Genomic DNA, 27,263 nt, shown 5'->3' with positions numbered 1-27,263 from the left:
ACTAATGTGTACCACAATCTCTCTCTGTTTGCCCTTCACCTTCAGAATGCCCTGCAGCCGGTCAGTGACATCCTTGACCCCTGGCATCAGGGAGGCAACATACCATCCTGGAGTCACGTCTACGGCTGCAGAAACGCCTGTCTGCTCCCCTTACTATCGAGTCTACTACCACTATTGCTCTTCCACTCTTTTTACTCTTCCCACCCCCACCGTGCAGCTGAGCCGCTCACTGCTTTCCAACACAGAAAAACGGTTCTTGAGTGAGCTGCACCCTGAGGATTTCCTGACTACCTGCCTGACACCTTTCTTCTGACTGATGGTCACCCATTCCCTCTCTGCACTTCTGTAAGCTGTGGGGTGACCACATCTAAAAATGTGCTATCCACGAAATACTCAGCCTCGCGGATGCACCTCAGTGTCTCCAGCTGCCACTCAAGCTCCAAAACTCGGAGCTCAAGTAGCTGCAGCTGGTGGCACTTCCTGCACACATGGTCGGTCAGAGCGCAAGGAGTGTCGGGGACTTCCCACATGTTGCAGGCGGTACATAATGGGACAAAGCTGCCCTGCCATGCCTCTAGTTGAAAAAAAAACCCTTACTTTAAGTTAAATACAGTAAAAAAAAGCTAAATTATTTATGTAATTGAAATAAGAACTAGAACTCTTACCTTTCCTTAGCTTAATCTATTTTAAACTGGAGAAAAAAAATTGGAGAAAAATTTACCCAAAGCTCTCACTTTTGTGCTGACGTCACTTTTTGAAGTTTGCCCACACTCACACGGGTTCTGATCTCTCCGCCGCTCTCTCCTGTGATGTCACTCTTGTTATTTTCAACAGGAACTGACTGCAGGACAATCTTCCCAGACTCATCTGCCATCTCCTTGTTTTCTATTATCAATTCTCCAGACTCACTTTCTATAGGACCAACGCTCACTTTGTTAACTCTTTTATTTTTTAAATATTTATAATAACTCTTACTATCTGTTTTCATATTTCTAGCTAATTTTCTTTCATACTCTAATTTTTCCCTCCTTATTTGTCTTTTAGTCATTCTTTGCTGTTCCTTATATCCTGTCTAATCTTCTGGCCTTCCACCTATCTTTGCACAACTATATGCTTTTTCGTTAAGTTTAATACTATCTTTAACCTTTCTAGTTACCCACAGCTGATGTGTCCGCCCCTTGGACTTTTTCTTACTCGTTGGAATGTATCTATTCCATACTTTCTGAAATATCCCCTTAAATATTAGTCACTGCATCTATATTGAAGGGTACAGGATATTTAGGAAGGAGAGGAAGCGAGGAAAAGGTGGAGGGTGGCTGTGTTATGTAATGATGGTACTGGCAAAATAGAGAGGGATGACCCAAGTTCAGGAAACCAGGAAGTGGAAAGGGTGTGTGTCGAGATGAGAAATGGTAAAGGCAAGAAGGCGCTTGTGGAAGTTGTGTACAGGTGCCCTAACAATAACTACATGGCAGGGTGAAGCACAAAGGAAGAAATAATTGGAGCTTGTCAGAAAGGCACAGCGATAATCATGGGAGATTTTAATTTACGTATTGACTGGAAAAGTCAGATGGGCAAAGCTAGCCTAGATGAAGAGTACATTGAATGTTTTCGGAATGGTTTCTTGGAACAGCTTGCTCTGGAGCCAACCAGAGAGCAGGCTATACGAGACCTGGTATTGTGCAATGAGATCAAAGTAATTAATGATCTCATAGTGAAGGCGCCCTTAGGTAGCAGCGACTATAATATGATTGAATTTTACATTGAGTAAAAATGACGCACACCCGGAAGCACTGTGCGCTTCCTGTGCAGGCTGGGGGGGATTCCCTGAGTCGGGACTTTCACTATGAGACTAAGTTTTTAGACTTAAATAAGAGCAATTATGAGGGCATGAAAGTTGAGCTGGCTAAAGTGAATTGGGAAATTAGGTTAAGGGATAGGTCAATAGAGATGCAGTGGCTAACATTTAAGGAGATATTTCAGAAAGTACGGAATAGGTACATTCCAACGAGTAAGAAAATGTCCAAGGTACGGACACATCATCCGTGTGGGTAACTAGAAAGGTTAAAGATGGTATTAAACTTAATGAAAAAGCATTTAATTGTGCAAAGATAGGTGGAAGGCCAGAAGATTAGACAGAATATAAGGAATAGCAATGAATGACTAAAAGACTAATAAGGAGGGAAAAATTTGAGTATGAAAGAAATCTAGCCCGAAATATAAAAACAGATAGTAAGAGTTTTTATAAATATTTCAAAAAGAAAAGAGTTAACAAAGTGAGTGTTGGTCCTACAGAAAGTGAGTCTTGGGAATTGATAATGGGAAAACAAGGAGATGGCAGATGAACTGAACAGATATTTTGCATCAGTTTTCACTGTGGAGGATACAAGTAACATCCCAGAAGCAGCTGTAAACCAGGAAATGGAAGTGGGAAGGAAGTCAGGAAAATTACAGCCACCAGAGAAGTGGTACTGAGTAAATTGTTGGAGTTACAGGCTGGCAAGAGCCCAGGTCCTGAGGGACTTCATCCTGGGGTCTTAAAAGAAGTGTCTAGTGAAATAGTTGATGCATTGGTTTTAATTTTCCAAAACACCCTCGATTCGGGGAAGGTCCCATTAAATTGGAAGATGGCAAATGTAACTCTCTTATTCAAAAAGGGAGAAAGACAGAAAGTGGGAAACTACAGGTCAGTTAGCTTAAGGTCTGTCATAGAAAAATTGTTAGAAGCTGTTATTAAAAAATGTTATAGCAAGGTACTTGGATAAGCTCAAAGTCATCAGGCAGTGTCAACATGGTTTTGTGAAAGGGAAATTGTGTTTAACCAATTTATTGGAGTTCTTTGAGGAAGTAACATTTGCCGTGGATAAAGGGGAACCAATGGATGGACTGTACTTAGAGTTCCAGAAGGCATTTGATAAAGTGCCACATCAAAGGTTACTACAGAAAATAAAAGCTCGTGGTATAGGGGATAACATATCGGCATGGATAGAAGATTCAGTGGCCAACAGGAAGCAGAGAGTAGGCATACGTGGGTCTTTTGCTGGTTGGCAGGATGTAACGAGTGGTGTGCCACAGGGATCAGTGCCAGGACCTCACCTATTTACAATTTATATAAATGACTTGGATGAAGGGATTGAAGGGATGGTTGCCAAATTTGCTGCTGATACAAACTTAGGCAGGAAACTAAGTTTTGAAAAGGAGATAAGGAGGCTACAAATAGATATAGAGAGGTTAAGTGGGAAAAGATCTGGCAGATGGAATTTAATGTGGGAAAATATGAAATTGTCCATTTTGGCAGGAAGAATAAAAGAAAAGCATATTATCTAAACAGTGAGAGATTGCAGAGTTCTAAGGCGCAGGGCGATCTGGGCATCCTAGTGCATGAATCACAAAAGGCTGGTATGGAAGTACAGCAAGTAAGTAGGAAAGCTAATAGAATGTTATCATTTATTGCGAGGGGAATTGAATACAAAAGTAGGGAAGTTATGCTTCAGTTATACAGGGCATTGGTGAGACCACATTTGGAGTACTGTGTTACAGTAGTGGTCACCTTATTTAAGGAGGATATAAATGCATTGGAAGCAGTTCAGAGAAGGTTTACCAGACTAATACCTGGAATGGGTGGGTTGTCTTACGAGGAAAGATTGGACAGACTAGGCTTGTAACTGCTGGAGTTTAGAAGAGTAAGATTTGATTGAAACATATAAGATTCTGAGGGGTCTTGACAGGAAGGATGTGGAGAGAATGTTTCCTCTTGTGGAAGAATCTAAAACTAGGGGTCACTGTTTAAAAATAAGGGGCCGCCCATTTAAAACAGAGATGAGGTGAAATTTTTTCACTCAGAACATTGTGATTCTTTGGAACTCTCTTCCTGAAAAGGTGGTGGAAGCAGAGTCTTTGTGTATTTTTAAGGCGGAGGTGGATAGATTCTTGGTAAGCAAGGGGTTATCAGCAGTAGGTGGGATGCAGATTTCAGGTTACTTTCAGATCAGATATGATCTTATTAACTGGCGGAGAAGCTTGAGGAGCTGAATGGCCTACTCCTGCTCTTTGTTCGTATGATATTACTCCTGCTTCCCACACTCCTGCTAAGTTTGTTTAAATAGACCTCAATGGCATAAGCAAATCGTCCCACAAGAAAATTGGCCCCAGCTCGGATTATGTGCAACTCGCCTGCCCAGAATTGGTCATAGTGTCACAAGAATCTAAAGCCCTGCCTTCCTACACCATCTCTCCGGCCACACCTTTCAATCCACTGGGGCAGCACTGCATTGGAACACAAAGCAAAGGCACCCACAAGATAGGGACTAGGGGAATGCAGAAGGGTGATTAGTTGAACATTGGCATATTGGCTGTGTTGTGGGTATGAAATGTTTGTTTTGTGGTGGCTTTTATTTCATGGTGGTGACCAAGAGGGTGCTGTGATGATCTGTCACAACGGAAGGATATGATAGGAAACTGTTGAACAAGAGGTGTTTTGCTTTTCTTCTGTCTAATGATCTGCTCACAGACAACATGTTTGGAACATGGATGGGCTGGCTGCCTCCTCCCTTCCTCCTTTCTCTGATCATCCTCTTCCTCCTCCTTCCGGGACACTCTCCATACCTGTTGTGGCAAGGGCTGTGCCTCATGAAGGCCAGGTTGTGAAGGATGTAATAGGCCACCATGAGTTGGGACACCTGCTCTGGTGAGTACTGGAGGAATCCTTTTAAGAGATCTATGCAGCGTAATCATTCCTTCAGCACAATGATGGCCTGCTCAATGATGTTCCTCTTTGTGGCATGATTCCCATTGTCTGAGGATTGGCAGTGTGTGATGGAATTGCAGAGGGATGTCATCAACTGGATAAAGAGCAGATAGCCCTTGTCATGGAGCAGCTATCCTCTGGTTCAAGATAGTCATTGGAAGATTGAAAAAACAGCAGTTTAGCACAGGATAAATGAATCATAACTGTTGCTAGGATAGAGGACATTTATGAGCATGATGTATTAGGCATGCTCACACAATAATTGCACATTGGAGTGAGTGATCCCCTTACGGTTTTGGTGTATCTTCCCACTGAGATGCGGCATCAACAAAGCCAAATATGTACAGTCAATGGCACCCTGCATCAAATGGAAACCTGCTATGCTGACAAAGCCTTCTGCCCAATCCTGCTTCTTTCTGTTTAGAGAGTAATCAAGAAATCCTCTCTCCTGGCACACAAAACTTCCATGACCTCTCGGATGTGGTGATGGATGGTGAATTGTGGGGTATTTATTGTGTTTCCTGCTCTAGCCCAGAAAACTCCACTACCCAGAAAATTCACATTCATAGTCACTTTGATGGCCACCTGGCACTGTCTTCACTCTGCTGTGAGGCTGCAAGACTGGTTCAAGAGGTAGCATAGTTTTGTGACCATCCCCTTGGTAAAGCGCAGCTGTCAGACACTGCTCCTGACTTAGGTAGAGGTAGGAGAAGTAGTCCCCTGAAGGGTAAGGCGGAGAAACAGCCTTCCTCCTCCGACTGTGAACAACTTGTCTTTTTTGCTGCCTCTGCTCCATCTCCCTCTGATGCATGAGGGGAACTGCAACAATACCCACCCTAGACTGGGAGCAAATAGTGTATGCAGAGGAATTCTAGAAGCAAACAATGCTATCCCAATTTCCAGCACCGCTGCCTGCAGACAATGCCAACTCTTTTGAACTCCTCCAGCAACCTAGCGCTTACACAAACTCAATTAAGCAGTAAAAAGCAACAAACATGCAAGTTGGATTATGATGCTTTTAAAAAGCACTGGCCAGAGGTCCCTGATGCTGCTGAATGTGTGTGTTGAAGAGAGGGTTTTAACTCGAGCAATGAGATTGAAAACAAAATGTTGGTGTCAAATTAGTGTTAGATGTTGACATGTCAGAATCTGCCTTCAGTGCTTCCTTCCAACACAAGCACGGAATGCTCGCACTGTCACCCTTTTGGCATTAATGGGCATTGTGTTCAGCGTGGACCAACTTGCATTGGGCAGGAGTGGCAGGCACATAGTTTTTCACCTAAACTAATATCGCTACAAAGCTAAATTTTGCAGCCCCACTACATTGAAAGTGTTTTCAATGTTTTACATGCTTTCAAAAGAATTGTTTCTGATATTTCAGCTTCTACCTTAATCACATGTGTATGTACCAATAATATTGCTGTCTGTAAAATTTAACTAAAAATGAAGGATAATCAGTGCATTTTGCTTCTTGATTTGCTATCTGTGAGGTAGCTCAATCTGATTGGCAGCTTACCCTGCTGGATACCTAGAAATCCCCTTGATTTGGCACCAGATTCAAACTAATGTCAGGGAAGGAGAAATCCACATTACAGAAATTGCAGCCGCAAAATCTGGACATTATTTGTTACACCACTTTCCCATCTTGCCCATGTTTGTGTGCTGCCAGGCAAGTGGCCTTTTCACTTGTAAATGGTAAAACAAGACTTAATGCCAAACAATGGGTAACAATAAAACTACTGCCTGGTTGATTGCAGGATTTTGTGTTGCGTTTGGGGAAAAAGGTAGCATGGCAGGATCCGGATTTAACATGTGTGGCTACTGATGGGAGAACTGATGACTTAACTGGACTAAGGGCATTCCAGACATCTTGGACACCAATATGTACTGCTGTTGGTGAATTGGCTATATCGCATCCCTCCTCCTCTGAAGAGGCTCTGTGATCAGAGAATCATTGAATCATAAAATGATTACTGCAGAGTAAAGGGTTAACTCTAAGAGCAGACTGAGCATGTGCAAAAGAAGCTACATCACAATGATGTCACTCAATGAGTGAAAATGCTGAGTTGTATCTCAGAGGGAGCTCTAGCTATATGTTAGTTCTATTTAACCTTTGTAAATAGCATATAAATAAATGTTTTTCAACAAAAACCTTCAACTCAGTCAAGATCTTTTATAGAATAAGAAACTAATGGAAAACAAAAACAGAATTACCTGGAAAAACTCAGCAGGTCTGGCAGCATCGGCGGAGAAGAAAAGAGTTGACGTTTCGAGGCCTCATGACCCTTCAGCAGAACTGAGTATAGTTAGGAGAGGGGTGAAATATAAGCTGGTTTAAGGTGGGGGGGGGAGAGAAGTTGGGGGTGGGGGGTGTGGTTGTAGGGACAAGCAAGCAGTGATAGGAGCAGATAATCAAAATGTGTCACAGACAAACGGAACAAAGAGGTGTTGAAGGTAGTGATATTATCATATAATATATTATAATATCACCACCTTCAACACCCCTTTGTTTCTTTTGTCTGTGACACATTTTGATTATCTGCTCCTATCACTGCTTGCTTGTCCCTACAACCACACCCCCCCCCAACTTCTCTCTCTCCCCCCCCCCCCACCCCACCTTAAACCAGCTTATATTTCACCTCTCTCCTAACTATACTCAGTTCTGCTGAAGGGTCATGAGGACTCGAAACGTCGACTCTTTTCTTCTCCGGAGTTTTTCCAGGTAATTCTGTTTTTGTTTTGGATTTCCAGCATCCGTAGTAGTTTTTTGTTTTTAAGAAACTATTGGATCCTGATACTAAACCCATGACTACAGAATTACAACACAGAAGGAGGACATTCGGCCCATTGTGCAGGTGCTAGCTCTTTGCAAAAGCAATACACCTAGTCCAACCCTCCTGTCTTTTCCCCATAGCCCTGCAATTTTTTTTTCCACATAATTATTCAATTATCTTTTGAAAGCCATGGTTGAATTTGCTTCCACCACAGTCTCAGGCAGTGCATTCAGATCCTAATCATTTTCTGTATAGAAAAGCTTTTTCTCGTGTTGCTGTTGTTTTAACCGTTCACCACCATTCTGTTTCCTGTCACTCAACCAATTTTGTATCTATGCTGCCACTGTCCCTTTCTTCCCATGAGCTCCAACTTTACTGATAAATCTGTTATATGGCACTTTTTCAAAATGCCTTTTAGACACCCAGTATGCTGAATCAACCACATTACCCTCATCAACCCTCTCTGATACCTTATCAGAAAATTCAAGGAAGTTAGTTAAACACGTTTTATTCTTAACAGATCTGTGCTGGCTTTCTTTAATTAATCCAAGTGACTGTTAGTTTTGTTCTGAATTATTGTGGCTAAAAGCTTTCCCATCACCCAGATTAAACTGACTGGCCTGTAGTTGCTGGACTGATCACCCTTTTTGAAATAATTTGCAATTGCCCAGTCCTCTAGCACCAGCCCTGGGAGGATTGGAAGATATGGCCAGTGCCTCCACAATATTCACCTTTGCTTTCCTCACTATCCTTGGATGCGTTTTATCTAGTCCTGATGACTTATCAACATTAAATACAGCCAACCTAACTAATCCCTCCTCTTTATCAAGCTTTAGTCCACCCAACGGCTCAACTGCCTTCTCTTTCACTATTGTCACGAATCACTGGGGATAGTGCGCTGTAATATCAAGCCCCACTGTTCCACGAGCCATGACAAATGTGTAAAGTTGACAAAACCACCAGATTGCCCCAATTCTACCTAACTGTTTAATTTAGGTTAACAGAATATGAGCACCAGATTTGTAAACTTAATAAGTAAATAACTGTTTATTGAACAAATTGTCTTTAACTAGTGACAAAAGGAAGAAATATGAACTGCTAACTTCTAACACTATAACTTAAACTCTACTTCCTTCTTAAATCCCTATACACACACACACACACACGACACATAAGACACTCAAAACATAGATTTTAAGGATGGGATAAAACAGTTCAATAGCACCAATTCCTGAGCACAGGATTCAATGGGTTGATTTTGATTGATGTCCTCCAAATTCCTTTCAGTTCTTGTTGATGACACAAGGTCTTCCAACACTTTCAATATTTAGTTCACTGGTTGACAACTTGCTTTTCAATGTCTCTGGGTGGTTTTCCTCTTTTCCTTTTGACAGGGGTTTTCAGAGAGAGAGCAGGTTATAGAGATATGAGAAGAAAAGCCAGCTAGTTATTATTGTGCAATTACTGGAATCTTCCACACACAGGAGAAAGAGGTTTTAGGTCTTGTTCCTTCAGGCTAGGAGCTATTCAGCTGCACTGCCTTTCATACAAACCCTGGTCACCTGGTCAGGAGCTAATTAAAATGCTGTTGTCAGCTCCCTTGGCCCAGGACTCCTTTCCGGCATCATCCTGTCTTTCACGGCATACTCTGTTCCAGAACTGCAACATTGTATATATGCCTCATCCTGTTCCAGTGGATATGTCTTTCAGCCTGCAGCCATTGTAATTTTAGTTCACAGTCCCAACAGAAAATAAAAATATATGTTCCTTACACAATGACCTGGTCAGCATCTTCGTCCTTGGTAAAGACAAATGCAAAGTAGTCATTTAGTACCTCTGCCATGCCCCACTTCCATGTGTAAATCCTTTTTTAGGTTCCTAATCAGCCCCATTTCTTCTTTTGCAACCTTTTGACTATTTATATGCCAATTAAAAAAAACTTTCAGATTTCCTTTTATGCTAATTTAAAACTTCTTCTCATACTCTCTCTTTGTTTCACTTATTTGTTGTTTCACTGCCCCTTTGAAGCTTTTATATTTAGCCTGGTGTTCAATTGTATTATCCACCTGACAGCACCTTTGATTAACTTGGCCCACCAAAATCAGATCTAGCAAAGCCCATCTCCTTGTTGGACTGGAGACATACTGATATACAAAATTCTTCTGAACACACACACAAAATTCTTGCTCCTCTCTGCCCTTTAAGCTATAATTATTGTGTGGATCTAACTGCACAGTTTTCAGAACTGAGCACTGGTAGGAGAGTGAGATGCAGTCAGGGGACTCCTGCACTACATGCCTGGTCCTCCTTGACTGCCTGCCAGTCACCTATTCCTATGTAGGCATAGCGGAAAAGGGTTAAAGCAAACCTTGGGATAGCTTCAGATATCTCAGACCTTGATGTGATTTGCTTTTTAAACTATCAAAACCATGAACATATTGTCCACTATTCATCACAACAATTTCTTTACTGTGATATCCCACTCCTCAAAGACTGTCTGGCAGCTTAAAGCCTACTAAATCAGTCGGGGAATGAAAATTGTGCATCACCAGAGGTTGCATTTCTTCACATATCTTCCTGGGCTAACAATCTATTCAGACCTTCCTAGTACCTGTTACTGTTTCATTCAGAATAATTATAATGTAATAAATTAAAGTAATATGAATTTACTATTTTATCAATTTTAGTGCCTCGACCGGGAGCAGGGTGTTACATGGATAAAAAATGAGAGACTTCCAGCATTCTTTAAGAGTGACTGTTACTTTGAGTACAGGTGAAAGTTCCAAAAATTTTTCTCTATGTGTGATTATTGTGATAATATTTTCCTTTGTCGCAACAATGATAATCATATTTTCAACTGTTGCACAGTATTGCATTAATGTACAGCTTAGTATTAAATTTATTCTTTCAGGGATGTGGGCATTCCTGGCTAGGCCAGCATTTATTGCTTATCTCTTGCCCTTAAGAAGGTTGTGGCGAACCGCTGCAGTCCATGTGATGTAGATACACCCACAGTGCTGTTAGGAAGGGATTTCCAGGATCTTGACCTAACAACACTGAAGGAATGGCAATATAGTTCCAAGTCAGGATGGCGTGTGACTTGGAGGGCAACTTTCAGGTGATGCTGCTCCCATGCACCTGCTACCCTTGCTTTTCTAGGTGGAAGAGGTCCTGGGTTTGGAAGGTACTGTCAAAGGACCCTTGGTGAGTTGCTGCAGTGCATCTTGTATATGAAACACACTGCAGCCACTGTGCATTAGCAGTGGAGGGAGTGAATACTTAAACTGATGGATGGGATGCCAATCCAGCAGGCTGCTTTGCCCTGGATAGTGTTAAGCTTCTTGAGTGTTGTTGGTGCTCCACTTCTATCATTTTTATATAATGATATAAAAACACCAATCACTCTAAAGGCGTTCAGTAAACATATTATGGTTTCATTTATTTAGAGTAGACACATGAGAACAGATATACATGAATATAAAGTTTGAACCATACAGCAGCAGAGCTATTGTCTGCATGTGCACTGCTTAAAAGTAAAACTAAAACTGGATCACATCCTTTCAAGTGATGTCATGCTGCAATCCCTTAAAGGCATATTACAACTTCCCCTTTCTTTTTAAAGATACTTTCCTCACCCCTTCCAAAGAAGTAGAACTAGTTACAATGCATGTTCTTGTTAGTTACCATTATATAAATGTATAGAACTGATGAATCCATGTGTCTCTAAAGCACAGAGGTAATCTGCTGGCACACCCAGATCTTGTAATGGTAACCTCGTCTGGAGTTGTCTTTAATTGCTCACAATGATCTGTTGAGTTGTCATTCTTGGGTGTTGTTCCTGGTTTCATTTGGGAACTTGTTCCAGACGCAATAGAAGTGGTTGAGGAGTTGAAATAGATCTGATTTGTCCCCGGTTATGCATCACTGTTGCGCCTTTGTGTGTAATGACTTCATAGGACCTTGGTTCTGAATGAATCCTTGTCGCCTTGGCTGGTTGCCACGTGACTTCTATGCAATCCCGGATGTGAACTTGTTGTCCCAATTCTAAACTTAGCAGTTCTGTACCTGCATTTTTATCGTGCACGTTGGCCATGTTCTTTTGCAGTTTTAAAAGTTGCTCTCTAGTTTCTGAGAGACTACTCTCAATTCTACAATAGATAAGAGTACGTAAATTGCCAAACATGCACTTTGCTGGTGATAGAATAGTTGCATTTAAAGATATTGCTCTCAGATATAACATTGCAATGTGTAGATCTGCTTGGTTTGTGTAGATGTGAAAATTAGGGATTTCGCCATGTGAATCATTCGTTCAGCTAGGCTGTTAGACCTTGAGTAATGAGGAAAGGAAGTAGTGTAAGCTATGTCCCGCTTCTCTCTCTCTCATCTGGAAATTGCTTACCAATAAATTGTTATCGTAATGATCTCTCTAGGTGCACCAAATAAACTGGAAATAGCATTGAGTGTGAGCAGCAGTTGTGCATGACATATTGTGCAATCGTTGAACACTGGGGACTTGGTAAAGTAGTTGATCATGACGATGAAATTAGTGTCATGGACATGAAAGGGGTCAGATGCTATTTTGGACCGAAGATGGGTAGGAACTTCATGCGGAATCAGTCGTTCTTTGTGCTGACTTGACATATGCTCTTGACATGCCATGCACTTCTTGACATCGACTTCAATGTTACTGCTCATACTCAACCAAAAGACTGTGTTTTGATCCTTGACCAGATCCAGGGTTGTGGGCAGGGGGCGGCGGGGCTGAGTTGGGGCGAGATCTGGTTAGGGATCAATTAAGTTTTGTTTGAAGTAGACAAAATCTGAGATTCGAGATGCTTACTAATTGAATAAAACCACAAGATTCCACAGGTTTTGAACAATCAAAAATAAACTTTACTATACAAGTTCAGAAAGATAAAACAATTTTCAATATTTATCTTCTCCTCTAACATTTGAGGATTTGTATGAGGTACATGTGAATTAACAGGCAACACTACACAATAAATGTTAGATGCAACCAAACCGAATCCATGGATTTCTCAACAATCCATCCAGATGTTTGTCACAAATAAAAACAGAAAATGCTGGGAAAACTCAGCAGGTCTGGCAGCATCTGTGGAGAGAAAAACAGAGTTAATGTTTCAAGTCCGTATGACTGCTTCAGAGCTAAAGAGAAGTAGAGATGTCATGGATTTTATACTGTAAAGGGGGTGGAGCAGTTGGAGCCAAATAGAAGGCCAGGGATAGGTGAGAGCTCAGGAGAGATTGAAAAGATGTCATGGACACAAGACAAAGGGAATGTTAATGGTAAAGAAAGTGCTGATAGCGGTGGAAAGGTAAGAAAGCAGAATGTGTTAATAGCAGAACAAGGCTCAGCACTCTGTGAAAGGACAACATAGAAAAAAATGACAGATGACCATGTTGGAGTGAAAAAAGTACTCAAAAAAAGGACTTAAAAATAAATAAATACAAAAAATGAATAAATAAATAGAAAAAATTTAAAATAAAAATAAATAAAAATAGATAAAAATAAATAAATTGGTTTTTAAAAAAGGGGTAAAGATGGAGGAGAGAGTTCATGGTCCGAAGTTGTTGAACTCAATGTTAAGTCCAGAAGGCTGTAAAGTGCCTAATGGGAAGTTGAGGTGTTGTTCCTCCAGTTTGGGTTGAGCTTCACTGGGACATTGCAGCAGGCCAAGGACGGACATATGGGTGTGAGAGCAAGATGGTATGTAGAAATGGCAAGCGACAGGAAGGTCTGGGTCATGCTTACAGACTGAGCGAAGGTGTTCCTCAAAGCGGTCACTCAGTTTGTGTTTAGTCTCCCCAATATAGAGGAGACCGCATTTTGAGCAGTGAATACAGTAGACCAAATTGAAGGAGGTGCAAGTGAAACGCTGCTTCACCTGAAAGGAGTGTTTGGGACCTTGGACCATGAGGAGGAAGGAGGTAAAAAGGCAGGTGTTGCACCTTCTGCGATTGCATAGGAAGGTGCTGTAGGGGGTGATGGAGGAGTGGACCAGGGAGGAAACTGTCCCTATAGAATGCTGACAGATGGTGGTAGGGAGGGCGAGGGGGAAGATGTGTTTGGTGGTGGCATCATGCTGGTGTTGGTGGAAATGGCGGAGGATGATCCTTTGAATGCAGAGGTTGGTGGGGTGAAAAGTGAAGACAACAGGGGGAGCCCTATCATGGTTCTGAGGCGGAGGGTAAGGGGTGAGGGCTGCGGTGAGTCGGACATGGTAGGGGGCCCTGTCGGAACCCTTGGTTAAGGAAAAAGGAAGACATGTCAGAAGTGCCGTTTTAGAAGGTAGCATCATTGGAACAGATGCAACAGAGGCGGAGGAACTGGGAGAATGGGATGGAGGTCTTATCGGAAGCAGGGTGTGAGGAGCTGCAGTCGAGGTAGCTATTGGAGTCGTTGGACTTGTAATGAATATTGCTAAACAGTCTATCACCAGAAATGGAGACAATGAGGTCAAGGAAGGGAAGGGAAATGTCAGAGATGGACCATGTGAAGGTGAGAGAGGGGTGGAAATTGGAAGCAAAATCGATAAATTGTTCCAGGTCTAGACAAGAGCATGAAGCAGTACCGATACAGTCATCGATGTACTGATAAAAAGAATTGTGGTAGGAGACCTGAGTGGGACTGGAACAAGGAATGTTCCACATATCCCACAAAAAGACAGGCATAATTGGGACCCACACGGGTACCCATAGCAACACCTTTTACTCTATTTTGTACAATTGTTTCCAACCTGGCTAGTGTGACTGTAAACTCGCATTCTGCTGGTCTTCCCCACTTCAAATATGGACGCACATTAGTCACGCCATATGCTACAAATGACTTTCGCACAGGTTTCTCAATTTTAATATAGAAGAGCATGGTATTTTTCTTACTCTTTTCCCCTTGTTAATGGAAACATGCCTTCAATGAGTCCTTCACATTTGTGACAGAAACTATGTTTGTTTGGCAACCAGCTTTAAAATTATCATCTTCGATCACTTCCTCCATAACACGCTTTCCCTTTTCAAAGCTTTGATTAACAACAGAATAAGAATAACTTGCACCGAGGGACTTTTCCTCTCTTTACTCAAATCATTTTTAATTTTATCTAAGGTATATGCTGCAGTCTACTGAACACGTTCACATTTTCCCATTGACGTTTCAGAAATTAAACTTTCATTTCCATGTCTTTCACAATTTTATCCAAGTAGTTGTTTACTTTCTTTTCCGATTCTTTTCCAAACTTGTTAATCTTTTTCATTCACCTTAGCAAACACTCTAGTGAGTTTAGTTTTCTTTGTTTGTGTTATCTGTGAAACCTTTTATATAAGCTTAATGGCGTCACCTTCCCTCACTGTTGCTGGGTCAAAATCCTGGAACTCCCTCCCCAACAGCACTTTGGGTGTACCTACACCACATGGACTGCAGTGGCTCAAGAAGACAGCTCACCACCACCTTGTCCAGGGTAATTAGGGATTGCTGTTGGCCTAGTCAGCAACACCCACATCTCATGAAGGAATAAAAAAAAAACCTGGGCCTTAGGTTGATTTTGGAATCTTTCTTCCATGGTCACTGATCGCTCCTTAGACTTTTCTAATTCACTAGTTAGATCCTCAATCTGTTTCTTTGGACTTGATTATCTGCTTTTAAAGTCTGAATTTGCCTATCCATACCACACATCTCATCTCTCATGTGCCTTAGATTGCATCGCAGTTCAATAATCTCATTGGATAATCTCTTCTCCGCCGATGCTGCCAGACCTGCTGAGTTTTTCCAGGTAATTCTGTTTTTGTTTTGTCAATAATCTCATTGTTCTTTTCATGCTGAATTCCTGACAGTTCATCAGTTTTAATTCTACATTCAGCCAGCTGATTCATCAGCAATTACTTTTCCTGTTCAAGGCATTTTTCATGATAGTTAACAGAGATTTCTGATACTTGAAATTCATCAAGTTTTCACTGAAGATCTGTTTTGTTGAATTTGCTTCTAGAAATTTGTCATTTAGACATTTCAAGTCCTCCTTCATGTATTTTACTTCCTGTGACTGACACTCCAGTTTTCTCACCAGTTCTCATTTTTCATTAGCAAGCCCCTCTTTTGTACATGAACGTTGGTTTTCTACACTAAACAGATTTTCCTTCAATTGCTTCTCATGTTTAGCCACAGTAATATTTAAAGTTTGGCATTGTCAGCATGATCAAGCACCTGCTGCAATACAGTCATCACCATGGCACCTGAGCGAGCGGGCGCGCGCACGATATTTCACCCACGCGTACCTACTGACAATTAACAGGCCTATTAAGGCCATTAAAGTAATAATGAAATGCACTTTTTCACTGCCCATCCAACCTTACGGTTGGCGGGCAGGCAAATCGGCCTGGTGGCCTTTGGATTTTTTATGAAACCTCATCCACAGGCAGGATGAGGTTTCCAACAGGAATTAAAAATGAATTAAAAATGTTTGAATCTAATTTATAACATGTCCCTGTCCATGTGACAGAGTCACATGAGGGGACATGTTTTTAACATTTTAAAATTCTTAATTCATGTTTTTAAAATTCTTCGGCTCGCCCTCCTCCCACCACCCCACCCCACCCCAGCAGCACTCAGCATTGCAGCGCGCGATTCATGCAGGCTGGCTGTTAATTGGCCAGCCAGCGTGAAATCGCGATCGGGACCTGATCGTGGGTGGTGGTTGGTTTCGCGACCGCTCCCGGGCCTACCCAACGAGGTAAAAATCATGCCCCATGTTACTGTCTGCACTAGCCAAATCATTACCAGAAAAAATTCAACTCTTCAGTAGGTAAACTAGGAACAAAGGCTACAGTAACAATTCAGTTCACTAATTCACTTCGTAAAATGACTTTACACAAGTGATCAGGCTCATAAATCTATTAATACTTTTTCTTTCATCAAACCATTTAGAATGCAAATTGTATCACCAGCCACCATCAATGACTGACCTGCGCCTATATCCCTCACAATGTTACTTTGATAACTTGTTTTGTTGGAGGAGTTAGGGATGACTTCTCCCCTCGACACAAAATATCTAGAATTTCCAGGAGTAAAAACAAAATGCTGGAAAAACTCAGCATCTGTGGAGAGAGAAACAGAGTAAATGTCATAGACAACCCTGCACAGCCCGGTTCTACCTCCTTCCCAAAATCCACAAACACAACTGCCCTGGTAGACCCATTGGGGAGAATTTTCGGCTCGGCGAGCGGGGACGGGGTCCGCTTGCCAAGGCGTAAAATGACACAGGGTGACGTTGGGCGTGCGTTCCGACGTCACCGCACGTCATTTAGATTTTCAGTTTGGCTCAGCTGCACACCCACTGAACTGTCAAAGGCCTGTTAAGGCCATTAATTAACTAATTAACCCTATTGAGAAAGCTGCCCATCCAACCTTAAGGTTGGTGGGCAGGCGAAGAACCCAGGCGGCCTTCGCGTTTTTCATGGAATCTCATCCATGGGTGGAATGAGGTTTCATGAAGGGTTTATAAATAAAATAAATTTTTCCATTAAAGTTCATTGTCATGTCCCAGTTCATGTCTTAAATTTTTTGTTCTTTATGAAAATTTTTAAAACTTAAAGCAACCCTGTGCCTAAGGGAGATTTCTGTGTTCTTTTGCACGCATGCGCAAAAGAGCGCACTCCCGACTCAGGTAAGCCCCCGTCTGCACAGGGAGCACACAGTGCTTCTGGGTGCGTACCACGCTGTGCGGGCCTTAATTGGCCCACCTACGTAAAATGGCAGCGCGGACCCCCCCACAACCCCCATGACGGGGGAATAATTCTGTCCATTGTTTCAGCCCGTTCCAGCCCCACAGAACTCATTTCTTTCAGACTACCCCCTTGTCCAGTCTCTCCCCCCGACTTTCATAGAAACTAGGAGCAGGAGTAGGCCATTCAGCCCTTCGAGCCTGCTCCGCCATTCATTATGATCGTGGCTGATCATCCAACTCAATAGCCTGCTCCCGCTTTCTCCCCATACCCTTTGATCCCTTTCGCTCGCCTCAAGAGCTATATCTAACTCCTCCTTGAAAGCATACAATGTTTTGGTCTCAACTACTTTCTGTGGTAACAAATTCCACAGGCTCACCACTCTCTGGGTGAAGAAATTTCTCCTCATCTCAGTCCTAATTGGTCTACCCCCTATCCTCAGACTGTGACCCCTGGTTCTGGACTCCCCCACCATCGGGAATATCCTTCCTGCATCTACCCTGTTTAGTCCTGTTAGAATTTTATAGGTTTCTATGAGATCCCCCCTCATTCTTCTGAACTCCAGCGAATATAATCCTAATCGATTCAATCTCTCCTCATATGTCAGTCCTGCCATCCCAGGAATCAGTCTGGTAAACCTTCGCTGCATTCCCTCTATAGCAAGTATATCCTTCCTCAGATAAGGAGACCAAAACTGCGCACAATATTCCAGGTGTGGTCTCACCAAGGCCCTGTACAATTGCAGCAAGACATCCCTGTTCCTGTTCTCGAATCCTCTGGCTATGGAGGCCAACATACCATTTGCCTTCTTTACCGCCTGCTGCACCTGCATGCTTACCTTCAGCGACTGGTGTACAAGGACACCCAGGTCTCGTTGCACATTCCCCTCTCTCAATTCATAGCCATTAAGATAATAATCTGCCTTCCTGTTTTTGCTACCAAAATGGATAACCTCACATTTATCCACATTATACTGCATCAGCCATGCATTTGCCCACTCACTCAGCTTGTCCAAATCACACTGAAGCATCTCTGCATCCTCCTCACAGCTTTCGTGATTCCTCTGATGCCCGATGTTATTTTAACAATTTCCAGTTTCCTGGCCTTAACTGCCTCTTCTTCACTATGGACATACAAACCCCCTACACCTTCGTCCCTTACCAGTATGGTCTGAGGGCTCTCCACTTCTTCCTTGAACAGAGGCCCGAACAATCTCCTTCCACCACTACTCTCCGCCTGGCTGAACTTGTTCTCTCACTGAACACTTTATCCTTTAACTTGTCTCACTTCCTCCAAATAAAAGGTGCGGCTATGGGTACCTGCTTGGGCCCCAGTTATATCTGTCTTTTTGTGGCATATGTGGGACATTCCTTGTTCCATTCTTATCAGGCCTCCTCCCACAACTCTTTTTCCGGTACACCGCTTCATGCCCTCATCTGGACCTGCAAAAGCTGAGCAATTTAGCTTTCATTTTCTACCCCCCTCTTAGCTTCACATGGTCCACCTGACAATTCCCTTCCCTTCCCTGATCTCTTTGTCTCCATTTCCGGTATAGACTGTCTACTAATATTCATTATAAGTCCACTGACTCCCACAGCTACCTTGACTACAGCTCCTCACACCCTGCTTCTTGTAAAGACCCTATCCCATTCTCCCAGTTTCTCCACCTTCGTCACATCTGTTCTGATGATGCTATCTTCCATAACGGCGCTTCTGACATGTCTCCCTTTTTCCAGATTTGAGGTTCCCCCCCCACTGTGGTTGAGAGGACCCTCAACCATGTGTGTCCCATCTCCTTCACTTCTGCCCTCACCCTTTCTCCTCCCTCCCAGAATCCTGATAGGGTCCCCCTTGTCCTCACTTTTCATCCCACCAGCCTCAGCATTCAAAGGATCATCCTCTGCCATTTCCGCCAACTCCAGCATGATGCTACCACCAAACACATGTTTCCTCACCTCCATTGTCAGCATTCTGTACCGCCTATGTCACCCTGGTCCACTTCTCTATCACCCTCAACACCTCATCTTCCCATAGCACTTTCCCATGCAATCGCAGGAGGTGTAACACCTGCTCCTTCACCTCCTCCCTCCTCATTGTCCAAAGTCCCAAATACGCCTTCCAGATGAACCAGTGATTCACTTGCACTTCTTTTAGTTTAGTCTACTACATCTGCTGCTACAATGGGGAGACTAATGCCAATGGGCTGACTGCTTTGCAGAACACCTTCGCTCTGTCTGCAAGCATGAGACTCTGACCCTCCTATTGCTTGCCATTTCAATTCACCATCTTGCTCTCATGCTCACATTTCTGTCCTTGGCCTGCTACAAGTGAAGCCCAGTACAAATCGGAGAAACAGCACCTCATCTTCCAATTAGGCCTTCTGGACTCAACATTGAGTTCAACAACTTCAGACTATGAACTCTGTCCTCCATTTTCATATATGTTTTGCTTTCAGAGAGTGCTGAGCTTTGTTCTGCTCTTAACACATTCTGCTATCTGACTTTTATGCCACTATTAAAACCTGCCTTAGTCTTTAACATGATCATTACGACTTCCTTTGTCTTGTGTCCATGACATCTTTGTCAAATCCCTCCTGAGCTCCCACCTATCCCTGACCTTCTGTTTTGCTCCACCTGCTCCACACCCACCAACCCCTCTCTTAAACAGTATAAAACCCATCTCATTTCTACTTCTCTTCAACTCTGAAGAATAGTCATATGGACTTTTGAGACTTTTGTTTTGACATTAACTCTGTTTCTCTCTCCACAGATGCTGCCAGACCTGCTGAGTTTTTCCCACACTTTCTGATTTTATTTCAGATTTACAGTATCTGCAGTAGCTTGCTTTTATATTAGAACCTCCAGTAGCCTGGGTCCCTTTAGCAGTAGTCAAGGAAGAATTCTTTTGATTATCCTGAGCTATATCTACCCTTTCCAGTAGGTTCTGAGGGAACATGCCTCACCTGTGCTGCTGCTATGGCTTTAATAGCCATTTTCTTTTCTGGTACAGCCTTTTCTACTGACTCTTCAAGGGTTCTTATCACTGCCATCAGTTTACTTGTCAGCTTCCAACAATGGGCTTTGCGATGTCCTGTCTTGTGGCAATAAAAGCATTCTGATTTCTTTACATCACTTTTATCCTCCATACTATCATTTTTGTTGAATGGAACATCTTCTGCCTTCTCCATAAAGCTGGACACTTTTCTGTTCCTCCAGCTTTCCTATTGATTTACCAATGGAGATTTACAGCCCCCTAGCTGCCAATGTGATATATTATACCCATCTGTCAGAACGACTGCTTGCCATTCCTCAGAAACCTTACAGCCTTCCAGGTGTGGCCTCATAGCTATTGGGATGCTGTTTTGAAACTCTCCCAGTATTGTTAGATCCCTGATATGCTTTAAGTTTTGTTCTAACTTACGGGATCAAAACCACCAGCATTTCTTTCTTCCAAGCAAATTCTACAAACGATCATTTAGCCTTTCCTTTAAAATCCAAAATTTCAACTAATATGCTTCAGGAACAAGTTTGTAAGTATTAAGTACTGCTCGTTTAACCATCTCATAATCTGAAGATTGTTCTTCCGAAAGACTAGAATACACATCCATAGCCACCCTGACTAAAACACTTTACAAAATGAGAGTCCATGGGCAACATTTTCCCCCGTTGGGGGGGATGTGTGGGAGCGAGCGTGGGTGGGTGGGTTCCCGATCGGTGCCCCCAGTTGGTGAGGTGCCGCCATTTTACGTGGGCGGGCCAATTAAGGCCATCCAGTGTGATGTCCACCAGGAAGTGCTATGTGCTCCCTGTGTGGGCAAGGGGGGCTTCCCTGAGCCGGCAAAGTGCTGCCTCAGGGAGATCGGCTCAGGTTTGAAACTTTAAGATGAGAAAAAAATTTCGTTGCCATGACCCTTCATGTGACACTGTCACATGAGTTGGGACATGTCCATAACTTTTATTTTAAAATAATCTGAAATTTTTAAATCCCTCATGATGAGGTTTCATGTTTTTTCAGAAGCCCGCCAGGGCTCCCGGCCTGCCCGCCAACCTTAACGTTGGATGGGCGGGTCCATTAGTGATTTCAATTACTTTTTTAATGTCCTTAATAGGCCATTGACAGGTCGGCAGGCGCACCTGAGAATGTAAATGACGTGGGGTGACATTGGGATGCCATTTCTGAGATCCATGCCGTGGATGCTCCATCCATCCACATGGTGTTTCAGGGTCTGATTGCTGGAGACCTCCCATGTTTTCTTCTGATCTCCGTGAACTGCCCAGGCTTTCTTGCAGGTAAGCCCAACATTTGCGTGCCTCGTTGGCCTCTGGTGGGAATCGCTCCTTGACAGGCAGGCGTGCATGTTCCCGCCGGCGTAAACTGGCTCTCACGTATTACCACCCCCACACCCGCCATGGGGTGGTGGGGTTCTCGAGCGTTCCGCCCTTAGTCTCCAGTCTTTACTTCCATCAAACGTTCTCTGCTAACAATGTCAGATAAATTCCCAAGCTTGTTGTGAAGAAGACAGTGAGATTAGGATGCTTTGGTAGAGACTGTTTATTGCTCACCACAGAGCTTACTTCTCCACTCTAACACCAGACACCCAGTGCTAGCTGACTCTTCTTTATATATACATCTTAATATAATCAGCTAATCAATACCCATCACTTGTTCACCTTAACCTGCTGGAAATTTAACATCCATCAAACAGACTCTATTAGATACAAGCATTGGGATCTTCAGGGCTTTTCTTGAGCCCTCTTTAATGACCAGACTGGGATGGCATTAACAGCAGCCCATCTCCAGGGTTTCAACCTCACGTCCTGAGATTCCTTTCCCCTGGATTTCTGAGTATGTATTCAAATACCCAATTACAGGCACAACTTCAGATCTTTGGCCACGCCGAGCTGAACACGACTGCTCCAAAGGGCCTAGCGGCTCTCTTCAACTACTAGAGTTTCTCCTGAGCTCTCTTTACTTTTTCTGCTCCCCGCAGTTCTTTCTTTACTTTGGACCCTGTCTCTCTGCTCCTTTCTTTAAACTTAACTTAATGGGACCTGTTCCCGTCCCTGACTTTTATCCCTCACCTGAGACCTCCTTTTGGGACTTATCCCCATCCCGTGTACCTTTTCCTGGGATGCTTATCACTAGGTCATCTAACCTGGGTTTTCGTGCCATTCTCCTCTCTTTCTTCTGCGCAGGTGTGCATGGTCAGTCCTCAGCCTAAAGAAGGTGAAAAAGGCAACGCTGCGCATGTGTGGCCAGTTCCCGGCCAGCGCATGCGCAATAGCTCCAAGGTTCATCAGGAATCAGAGTTCCCAACCTCTGAACACAACAAGGTAAGTTTGAGTTTCATTATTACTGTATCGCTTGCGAGTCTGCCCATTTAATTTATGCCCATGTATGAGTGATGATGTTGTTGAAGAATATCAGGTCACAAAGATGACCTGTCTGCCTTTAAAAATGACACTGTAGGAACTTTAGGAGATGCCTAGCTCACCTTAGTAAGGCCAAAATGGTCTCACGTGTTTTTGAATTGAATCGGGCCATCCTTCAATGATGGTTTTCCACCGTTTCTGTAGAGTGGAACCTTCTTGTAGCTGCTGGCATTTGCGTTGCACAAAATGTACCACTCTCCTTCAAGTAAAATGTTGCAACTCCCTTGAAACTGCCATTTTTATTGAAATATTCTGGGTATTTTGATGTTCAGTCATGAACCGAGGCAACAGGAGTAGTTTCTGATGTTGATCTGATGTGTGAGGTCTGACTGATTTAATGGATTGTCACAAATGTGAGGCCATGGCATGCCGGTAGACCTACCATTGCTGGGCCTTTAGTCCCCACAACGTAGAACATCTGTGACACCCAGGAGGATTGATTGTGCTTGCACTCTAGGGCTATGGATCCTGCGCACAGATTTAGTGAACTGTTGTATGCTGAGAGTTTCACAGCAGTAGGTTTTGCCATGGCCTTCCATGTCTGTGGATGCATGTCTTTTAGAATTCACAGGGGTAGTATGTTGGCACTTGCCCCGTGTCAATCTTGGTCAATAATAAGTAACTTTCTTAGGGCAGATAATTTGAATCTTGGCAAACACTTTGGACAGTGCATTTGACATGGTCTGCATAATCTACTTGGACTTCAGCAAGGCTTTTGATAAGGTCCCGCATAGGAGACTAATAACGAAGGTAAGAGCCCATGGGATCCAAGGCAATTTAGCAAATTGGATCCAGAATTGGCTGAGTGGCAGGAAGCAGAGGGTGAAGGTCGAGGAGTGTTTTATGACTGGATGCCTGTGTCCAGTGGAGTTCCACTGGAATCGGTGTTGGGTCCCCTGCTGTTTGTGGTATATATAAATTAATTAGACTTGAACGTAGGAGGGTTGATCAGTAAGTTCGTGGATGACACTAAAATTGGTGGAGTGATAAATAGCGAGGAGGATAGCCTTAGATCACAGGAGGATATGGACAGGCTGGTCAGATGGACTGATCAGTGGCAAATGGAATTTAATCCGGATAAGTGTGAGGTGATGCACTTGGGCAGGACAAACAAGGCACGGGAATACATGATGAATAGTAGAACCCTGTGAAGTACCGAGGATCAGAGGGACTTTGATGTGCACGTCCACCAAGGTAGCAGGACAAGTAGATAAGGTGGTTATGAAGGCACATGGGATACTAGCCTTTATTAGCCAAGGCATAGAATATAAGAGCAGGGAGGTTATGCTGAAACTATATAAAACACTGGTTAGGCCACAGCTAGAGTATTGCGTGCAGTTCTAGAATCAGCATTATAGGAAGGATGTGTTTGCACTAGAGAGAGTGCAGAGGAGATTTACCAGGATGTTGCCTGGGCTGGAAAGTTTTGATTATGAGGAGAGATTGGATTATTTTCCCTGGAGCAAAGGAGATTGGGAGGGAACATGATTGAGGTGTATAAAATTATGTGGGGCATAGATAGGGTAGACAGAAAGGAATTTTTCCCCTTGGTGGAGGGATCAACAACCAGGGAGCATAGATTTAAGGTAAGGGGCAGGGGGTTTAGAGGGGATGTGAGGAAGAATTTTTTCACCCAGAGGGTGGTGGGAATCTGATACTCACTGCCTGAAAGGGTGGTAGAGGCAGAAACCCTCATAACATTTAAGAAGTATTTGGATGTGCACTTGCGATGCCATGGCCAAGTGCTGGAAAATGGGATTAGAATAGTTAGGTACTTGTTTGATCGGTGCAGACACGATGGGCCGAAGGGCATTTTTTTGTGCTGTAGACCTTTATGACTCTATGAGTGTGACTCTATGTTTTCCACGAGCCTGATGGCGTGAAGTTTGTTCACTGCTTATTGTCTTATCATGCACATCATCACCATGTTTTGGTTTGTCAGCCACCACATGTACATGTTTCTGATGAGACCAGATGGCCATTCTTATTGCTTGAAGGTACCTATTGTGTATGGTCTGTTTGGATCAGCGCATGATTCTTTGTAGCTGCATCAGACTTTGTCTAGTGCACTGCTGCTGCCAATGGCCTTTTCTGCCAAATGCTTTGCCGAATTGCTGGAAAGCTTGGCATTTTCTTGGTGCATGCAGAAGGTCATACCTTCCACATGTCTTGCTAGGTTTGGATGTTCTTGTATTCTTGTACAATTGAGGTTGTACTAAGCTTTATCGACCTGCGAGGATTGCTTCCCACTTACATCCATCCTTGGATAGTTCTTTGCTATATGTTTTTGCTTTGTCTAACACATCTTTCTGGAATTCTTTCATGGGAGTGAATACAATCACCAACTCAGCAATTCTCTTTGCTAGCTCTGCATCTGAAAAATCACAGTACCTACCCTTTTCTTTGCATCTGCTGAAAAGTTGTCTCTGGATTCTGTAGACTGATGTCAAAAAATCGATGAATACGGAAGTTCAACCTGATACTGAATTGATCTTCCAATGTAGTCCATATCTTTTGGGGATCCTTTAGCCCTTCTGCTGTTAATCCTGACATGTTCACTCTGTGTAGACCTTCATTCCCAAGGCAAATTTTTGTGGATTGTTTTTCTGGTTCAGATACAGCTGAATCAAGAAACTAAAGCTCTGTACGTTGTTTAAACATTTTGAATTCGGAAGTAGGTCAGTTAAATCCCAATTCAAACTGGGGAATTTTGAGGACATTCTGACAATATTCCTTTGATCTTCCTTCTCCTACAGGACCTGGGACGAATGTTGCTGTAGCCGCTTTCGTGCCTTTTTCCATTAGAATCGCAACCTTCTCTGGGCTAATTTTTATGACCCTTTTTTCCCTTAACTCTCCCTGACTTGCTATTGATCTGGCCACAACTGGTCACGCCTTTCCCGACTGAGCTAACCCGGTGTTGGTCCTCTTGACGCACTGTCCCACTCGCTGAATCCATGTGCTGCACTCTCATTGCGAGGGATCCATCTGCTTACCAGCTCTTTACTTGAGCACTGTGTCTTCAAAGCTTTTCTGTGCACTCACCACGCTGTTATTTCAACACTTTCCAACACTGTAAACTCATTGCGCTCTGACCAGAACATCAAGGGTCGTTTCATGTCATGTAGCATGCTCTAAGACTGTTCACAATGTCATACCTGTACTTAATCTTGCTGTCATGCTGTTTGATCATCATTGAACACCATGTCAGGCATGTTATAATGATATAAAGGTACCAATCGCTCATAAGGGGTTGGATAAACACATTGTGGGTTCATGTCAAAAACAAAAACAAAAATACCTGGGAAAACTCAGCAGGTCTGGCAGCATCTGCGGGGAGGAGCACAGTTAATATTTCGAGTCCGAATGACCCTTCAACAGAACTAAGTAAAAATAGAAGAGAGGTGAAATATAAGCTGGTTTAAGGGGAGGTGGGACAAGTAGAGCTGGATAAAGGGCCCATGATAGTTGGAGATAACCAAAAGATGTCACAGACAAAAGGACAAAGAGGTGTTGAAGGTGGTGATATTATCTAAGGAATGTGCTAATTAAGGGTAGAAAGCAGGACGAGCAAGGTACAGATAGCCCTAGTGGGGGTGGGGTGGGGGAGAAGGAATCAAAAAAGGCTAAAAGGTAGAGATAAAAAGGTAGAGATCCATCCATTGTTTTATCTCTACCTTTTAGCCTTTTTCCATTCCTTCACCCCACCCCACCCCCACCCCACCCCCACTAGGGCTACCTGTACCTTGCTTGTCCTGCTTTCTACCCTTAATCAGCACATTCCTTTAGATAATATCACCACCTTCAACACCTCTTTGTCCTTTTGTCTGTGACATCTTTTGGTTATCTCCAACTATCACTGGCCCTTTATCCAGCTCTTCTTGTCCCACCCCCCCTTAAACCAGCTTTTATTTCACCTCTCTTCTATTTTTACTTAGTTCTGTTGGAGGGTCATTCGGACTCGAAACGTTAACTGTATTCCTCTCTGCAGATGCTGCCAGACCTGCTGAGTCCAGGTGTTTTTGTTTTGGATTTCCAGCATCCACAGTTTTTTGTTTTTATCTTGTGGGTTCATGTATTTAGAATTGGCACATAAGAACAGATATACAAGTATAAATAATAAATATAAATAAGGATAATGTGAAGGTAAACCCGAAGGGTTTCTACAAGTATATTAAGAGTAAAAGGATAGTAACGGACACAATTGGTCCCCTTGAAGATCAGAGTGGTCGTCTATGTGTGGAGCCTCACGAGATGGGGGAGATCTTAAACAGTTTTTTTGCATCAGTATTTACTCAGGAAACTGGCATAGTGCATAAGGAAGGAAGGGAAACAAGCAGTAGTGTCATGGAACATATAGCGATTAAAGAGGAGGAGGTGCTTGCTGCCTTACAGTGAATAAAGGTAGATAAATCCCCCGGGCCTGACATGATATTCCCTCGGACCTTGAGGGAGACTAGTGTAGAAATCGCAGGGGCCCTGGCAGAAATGTTTAAACTGTCCTTAGCCACGGGTGAGGTGCCGGAGGATTGGAGGGTAGCTCATGTTGTTCCGTTGTTTAAAAAAGGCTCCAAAAGTAAA

General features: G+C 43.1%; 1 protein-coding gene across 1 annotated transcript in view; it reads left to right on the top strand.

The window, feature by feature from the left end:
- Positions 1 to 27,263, top strand: part of LOC144679416 (regulator of G-protein signaling 22-like) — a 141,110-nt gene that overhangs the window by 86,772 nt on the left and 27,075 nt on the right. Inside the window, exon 5 of the mRNA XM_078539773.1 lies at positions 22,446 to 22,583. Coding sequence (XP_078395899.1) covers positions 22,446 to 22,583 — 138 coding nt within the window. The remainder of the gene's footprint in view (positions 1 to 22,445; positions 22,584 to 27,263) is intronic.

Source organism: Cetorhinus maximus, chromosome 4, assembly GCF_964194155.1.
Source record: "Cetorhinus maximus chromosome 4, sCetMax3.hap1.1, whole genome shotgun sequence".
Taxonomy (NCBI): domain Eukaryota; kingdom Metazoa; phylum Chordata; class Chondrichthyes; order Lamniformes; family Cetorhinidae; genus Cetorhinus; species Cetorhinus maximus.
Note: the sequence above shows the minus strand (reverse complement) of the source record. Positions and strands in the feature narration are given on the sequence as shown.